General features: G+C 55.3%; 1 protein-coding gene across 1 annotated transcript in view; it reads left to right on the top strand.

Annotated features, from left to right (window-relative positions):
* The window catches only part of WNK4 (WNK lysine deficient protein kinase 4), a 23996-nt gene that overhangs the window by 1692 nt on the left and 16240 nt on the right, over positions 1 to 6064 (top strand). Inside the window, exon 2 of the mRNA XM_025200741.1 lies at positions 5 to 178. Coding sequence (XP_025056526.1) covers positions 5 to 178 — 174 coding nt within the window. The remainder of the gene's footprint in view (positions 1 to 4; positions 179 to 6064) is intronic.

Here is a 6064-nt window from a genome sequence, read left to right as displayed (position 1 = left end):
GCAGGGGCAGGGGCAGGAGCAGGAGGAGAGCGAGGAGGCGGAGACCCGCGCCGTGGCCACGTCCCCGGACGGCCGGTTCCTCAAGTTCGACATCGAGATCGGCCGCGGCTCCTTCAAGACGGTCTACAAGGGGCTGGACACCGACACCACCGTGGAGGTGGCCTGGTGCGAGCTGCAGGTGAGCGCTGCCCCCGGGACCCGGCGCTTCCTCCACCCCGATCTGGTGGCCCGCAGAGCCCGGAGCGCAAAGGCTGAGATGAGAAATCCTAGCTTGGGGCGGCAGTGCTCGGAGCTGGGGCCGAGTGGCCCTGGCCTGGAAGTGGAGCGTGTGGGACGCAGGTAGGGATGCGGGTGCCCAAGGGACACTCCAGCCCCTGACCTGCTTCCCCACTCCGCAGAGACCGCCCCTGTTCGAGGGGTGCCAGACCAGCCTATGCCCAGGGAGGAGGAGGTCAGACAAAGTGGGGACAGCCCTAGGCTATGGCTGGCTTTACCTTGGCACCTGTGATCTGTTGCCATTCACCTGGGCTCTCCTATCTGTGCGCCAGGGCCTCCTGAGGCTGGCACGCTGGACCTGAAACACAGGGCAATTTCTGTTACAAGGAAGAATGAGCTGGCAGCGACAGGATATTAAATTACCCTCATTTGCCATCATTCACAACGGTGCCATTTCTGCGGATGGGCTGCAGCACCCAAGCTGGCCGAGCGGACTGTAAGCAGGGCTCACGCGTACCCTGACCCCCCTTCCCAGCACACCTTGGAACCCCTTCCACATCTCAGGCACACATGCTGGCAACCAGGATCCTCATGTGAAAAACTCTTAGTGTCTTGCTGCTAGTTTTTGGATTCCATATCCCAGCCCCATAGCTTGCTGTTTCTTGTCCAGATTGGTGTTGCCTATGTGTTATGGCAGGCCCACAGCCATGCTCCAGACACCTGTGCCAATCCCTGCCCAAAGAGCTTGCAGTTATACCAGGTCAAGACATAAAGGGGTCAGCATGACCAAGCACTTTGCTGGCTCTGGCTGAAGTAGGTAATTGTGTGCAGTGCCCCAGGAGAGTTAGCTGGGTTAGAGTGCTGGTCTGGCGGCACCAGTGCCTGGCTTCCTCAGTGTGTTTGGAGCAGAAACAGTTAACTTGGTTCAGGGGTACTGCGTCCCAGTCAGGCTCTAACAGGTTATTATGACCACAGCCTAATGCAGTGCTGGCAGCTTTATAAATAAAGAAGCCTTGATGGGTACCTGTGGCTTGTGGGTAGTCTGCGTGATGCTGCCAGAAGCTCTATAAGCCTTCTGGAGGTGGATGTAACAGCCACTGTATTAGTGCCTGGACCCAGGGCTTCTGCTAGGGTCCCTGTTTCTTTTCCTTTCACCTCCATGTGCCTTGCTGGTGGGCCCCAAAGAGGCAATGATTCCAGGGTGCTTGTGCCAAGGAGGCTGGTGTCATTACTGTCTTTGCCCCCTCTGTTTCCTGACTCAAGTGTTTTCGATGGCACAATTGCTAGTAAGGAGGTGAGGCCACAGCAGGGCAGCGTGGGGCTGCACAACCCCATGCTGCTGTCTGTGTTGAGGCCCCTTTTCCATTTCGGCCTCCTTAAGTTATAGCTATGGTCCAAAGTCTCTGATAACCTCTTTGTCCTGAGGAGGCTACATCTAGAGGTCCCAAGTCCTTGTTTACACAGGATAATGTGTCTTGTGAGTTTGTCATCCTGGCCCCTAACCCCTGTACTGTGCTGCAGAGGTGGCCGCTTCTCAGCGTGGGGAGCAGGGCCCTCTTTGGAAGGCTCTGGGGTTCAGCTCTCAGCAAGGAAAGCATCATGATTTGGGTGGTGCAACATAGATTCATAGATGTTGGGGAGGTACACGGTCACTTTCATCTGACTGCCAGCTTGCTCTGTAGCCCTGTTCCTATGTGTGTCCCTTGTTTTGGTCAGGACATTCCCACCTTCCCAAATCTGGAATCTCATTCCTCCAGGACGAGTGTCCGGGATAGAAACCATTGCCCAGCATGTGCTTCAGGGTGAACTTATTTCACCTTGCTTTCCCTATTTGGATAATTGCGGTCTCCCTCCTGGCACTGTGATGAGTGTCTGCCTGTGTTTCTTATCTACATGCTGCTTCTCGATCTTGCCCTGTTGTCAAGGCCCCAAACTGAATGGGGATACAGACCCCATGACAGACCAGCACTTCTCAGGCCAAAGGTATATACTGTGCAGGAGGCCTTGGGGATGCCCTGGAGGTATCCAGTGCATGTCTGCAATGCTGGGGGAGTCCTCAGGGGGATGCAGCAGAGCACTATCTGTATCAGTCTCTCAGCCAGCCTGGCACGTAATGCCTGTCATGGCCAAACTTGCTGTCATGGTGGCTGTGTAGATGACTTCCTGGCAGGCTTGAGAGATGATGCTGAATGGTATTTCTGGGGGGAGGGGGGAGCAGTGTCTACTATTGCCATCTAGGGGCCCCTCTCTGTAGAGGGTGGTTCTGGCAATTCCCCTGTCTGCTGAGTGTCCTGTCCAGCAGAGTGGCAGGGGGAGAGAGGCAGGGGCAGTTGGATACAAAGTTCATGCAGAAAGCCCTGCTATGTTGCCTGTGCTTGCCTTGTATGCAATGGTATGGGGCCAAAGCCATCTGTGCGTGCTGCAAGGGAATGGGGTTGCAGGAGTAACAGGAGTCTCTCGGCTGGCAGTGATACCCTCCTTTGGCATTTACTCGGCTGCTCCCCTGTAGAACCAAGCTTGCCTTTAAAGAGGCACGCTCCCCCTAGTGCAAGCCAGCCACAGTGTTAGTGTCCCTCAATCCTGATGCCTCCCCACCCCAGCTGAGGGCTCCCCTACACTCTCCTAGCTCTGTTGGTCCCCTGTCTCCCAATCCACAGATCACTATTGTACCAGCTCTGCTGATGCTCTCATTTAGGATATCCTTGGTTCAGCCTCTCTTGTCCCAAGACCCATATCCCAAAAAGGGATAAGAAACATTTTGCTAGACCTTAAAAGTCTGTTTTTTGAGCAACAGTCATGGAGAGAATTGGACTCTGTGATACGAATATAGGATTCTGGACCACAGATAAAAACGGTTGCGGTTCTGCCCTTATAAAAATAGCTTTGTCCTCTGTTTTTCACACAGTTGTCTTTTATGGCCTTTAAAATAGAAATGGTCACCTCATTCCAGCCCTGGACTCCTCACACAGCTCTCAGGATGCCCCTTAGTCTTGAAAATCATTCCTTTCCCCATCCTAAGCCCATGCCTGTTCTATCCCTGGGCTCCCACCCAGCTCTGCTGTTGCCCCTTGCTTCTGGCACCCAGCTCCTGGCTGTCCAGCCCTGGGCTCCTCTATGCTGCAGATTTGCCCTGACCTCTCTTTGCGTTCCAGATTTAGTTTTAAAACAGTGTTTTTGTTGACAAATGCCTGGGGAAAAGAATGGGGTGGGGCAGGAGGGGACTAGAGGCCCACCTTGGGACTAGTCAGTAAATATGTTGATTCTCAGTGGTTTTTCAAATGCTTCCTCCCTCAGCTCTGCTGCCCTCGGCAGCAACACAGAACCAGCCCTGGGGCTGCCTGAACTGGCTGAACTGTGTTTGCACCCCCTTTCTTTGTGTATAGAGTGCTCACCCAGAAAGGTCCCCAAGACTGCCTCCCTCTTCCTCACCCTGGTCTGCAATGCCCTTGCCCACCCATGGGGTGATGGTGACTCGCCCAGTTGGAGCCCCATCCTGGACATGAGCCCTCTGGGTGATGTGAGCCATGGGACACGGAGAAGAGACAGCTGCCAAGGATCGTGCATGGGGTGGGATCCTGGGCAGTCACTTGCATGGGGTTGGGTGCTTACCAGCTGTGCCTGTTGCATGTTGGTTCAGAAGCCTCCGCCTGATGCCACTGTGCCACCTAGATGCTGTGGTTTGTGCCTGGAGGGAGAGGGGTTGTGGTTAAATGCTCTGGAATAGCAGACAGCGGTGCCTGTTGCATTTTACACTGCAGCAGCAGCAGCATCCTCTGAGGCAGGAGCTTTGGGCTCTGGGGCAGTCTTTGTGCTTGCTTGCTCACTCTAGTGGGTCCCAGCTGTGTGAGGTAGCCATTTGATAAGGAGGTACATCTCACATAGGTAGCTGACAGCCTCTCCCCACTGCTGTCCCCGATAGTGGCATGCAGCCCTTCCCTTCCTGTACCTCTGTTATGTTCCATGTCTGTAGCAGGGTGCAGCGTGTGCATGGTAGAGCCCCGAGTTTAGCCTGGCTTCCCCAGAGGCAGCACCAGGGTGGGAGGTGATGACTTCTGGCTCTGGGCTGCCTGTTGGCACCTGGGGTTGCTGTCCAAGTAGGCTGGGCTTTTGTTTCAGGCCTCTGGTGCACCCTGGTACTGGGCTGCCTTGGATGAGCTACAGATGTGGGCGTGATGGGGTTGCTCTAGCTTGTGCTTTGTAAGTAAAATCCTCTGCTCGCCAGACATGCTGCAAGGTCGAGAGCAGCCAAGGTATTCTAGGCTTCTCACTCCTACGTGTTTAGCTTGGGGCTTGGGCTGTACCTTCACTCTTGCCTCCCCCTGGGGACAGACCCCCCCACCAAGCTCGGGCTTTGGCAGCATTGTTGGCACAGGTTGTTCTGAACCCCTGGGCAGGGCTGAGTGTGCATGGGGGTGCCACAGAGCTGCTTCTGTAGCTACCTGCAAAATTGTGCTGAGGCTTGGGGGAGAGTGTGCTGCTTCCCACTTGGGAGATCTGGGGGTTGCTAATTACAAGCATTAGGGCTGGTTGCTGGAAGGCTGCACTCCTGTCCAGGGGGTGAGGGACTTCACAGAAAGCCCTGATGCCTGGGTTCTTATCCCTGCCTCAGCTGTGCTGTGAGTCCTTGCCCCCTGCTTGGGTGCTGTGCTCCCAGCTGGGGGGTGCCTGCTGGGAGCCCCTCCTGCTCACCTGTGCCTCCTTCAGGGCAGGGTGATGCTGCTGCTTGGAGAGGGTATGCCCAAGCAATTGTCCTTGTATTTGGGTGGGGGCAGAGCCCTGCAGCAATCTGGTAATGGTCTCCTGGATTATTGAGCATAGTTAGCTAGAGGAACAAATCCCTCCTGGGATTGAGTGCCTGCAGCCTGGAGGTGGTGGGGTGGTTCTGTAGGTATGGGGGAACTCAGCACAGAGGGTGATATATCCAGCTGATTCCCCAACCAAAGAATGTGAGAGCGAGGTGAGGCATGACTTGGTATGCAGGGCCATCAGAGCCAAGCGGGGGTAGGGGTGAGGATTTCAGTAGGTTGAATCCTGCCCCTGCCCCTGCCACATGAAGCATGGGGGTGGTTGATGCCCAAGGGCCCATGAAATGCTTGATGCATGGGGAAGCAGCTTTGTTCTCGGGTCCCTAAGCCATGGCAAGGCCCACTGTGAATGCCTGACTAGGCTTTGCAGAAAGAAGTGGACACGAGGTGCCTGGGATTCCTGTTGCAGTCCCTGTCTAAACCCGTTTTGGTCTGTCAAGGAAGGAATCATTCTAGGTGCCATGAAACTGCTGGGCTCCAGTGGAGCACATGCCCTGGAACCCCTGAGAGCTGTGAACTGGAACATGTTTGCATAAAAGCTAGAAGACCGCAGTCTGCCAGGCAGCTGTGGCTGGGCTCAAGTCCTGTGTTTGGGGTGGCTCTGGCAGCATTGAAGAGGCCAGTTAGGCACAGTGGGAGGGCGTGCGGCACCCGCTCCCCATTCTCTGGGGCCACAGCAGGAGGTGTTTGGGCACTGTCATTTACAGCTGGGCTCTATTTCCGGGCTGTGTGCAGGGCTGCTGCACTGTGCTTGCTCTGGTGGCATAGGGAGGCTGTTGGCTATAAATGCACCTTAACTTATGTAAATAGGTCTCTTTCCCCACCCCCTTTTCAGATGTGACTTTCAGCTTTGCACAATGGGGCTTTTATAGGGCGCTACTTGGACCCACTGCCCAGGGCTCCACAGAGCTGTGCTTGTAGCCAGAGCCTCATAAACACCCTCAGAAAGGAACAAATGTGTAAAAATACCAGCCTCCCCCAAACTCCACCTCAGCAAAGGCCAATGAGAGCTGTGGGTGTCTGGCAGGCCAGCTGCAGCAGGA

This window comes from Alligator sinensis, unplaced genomic scaffold (assembly GCF_000455745.1).
Source record: "Alligator sinensis unplaced genomic scaffold, ASM45574v1 scaffold161_1, whole genome shotgun sequence".
Taxonomy (NCBI): domain Eukaryota; kingdom Metazoa; phylum Chordata; order Crocodylia; family Alligatoridae; genus Alligator; species Alligator sinensis.
The sequence above is the reverse complement of the archived record's forward strand: the minus strand, read 5'-3'. Positions and strand labels throughout refer to the sequence as shown.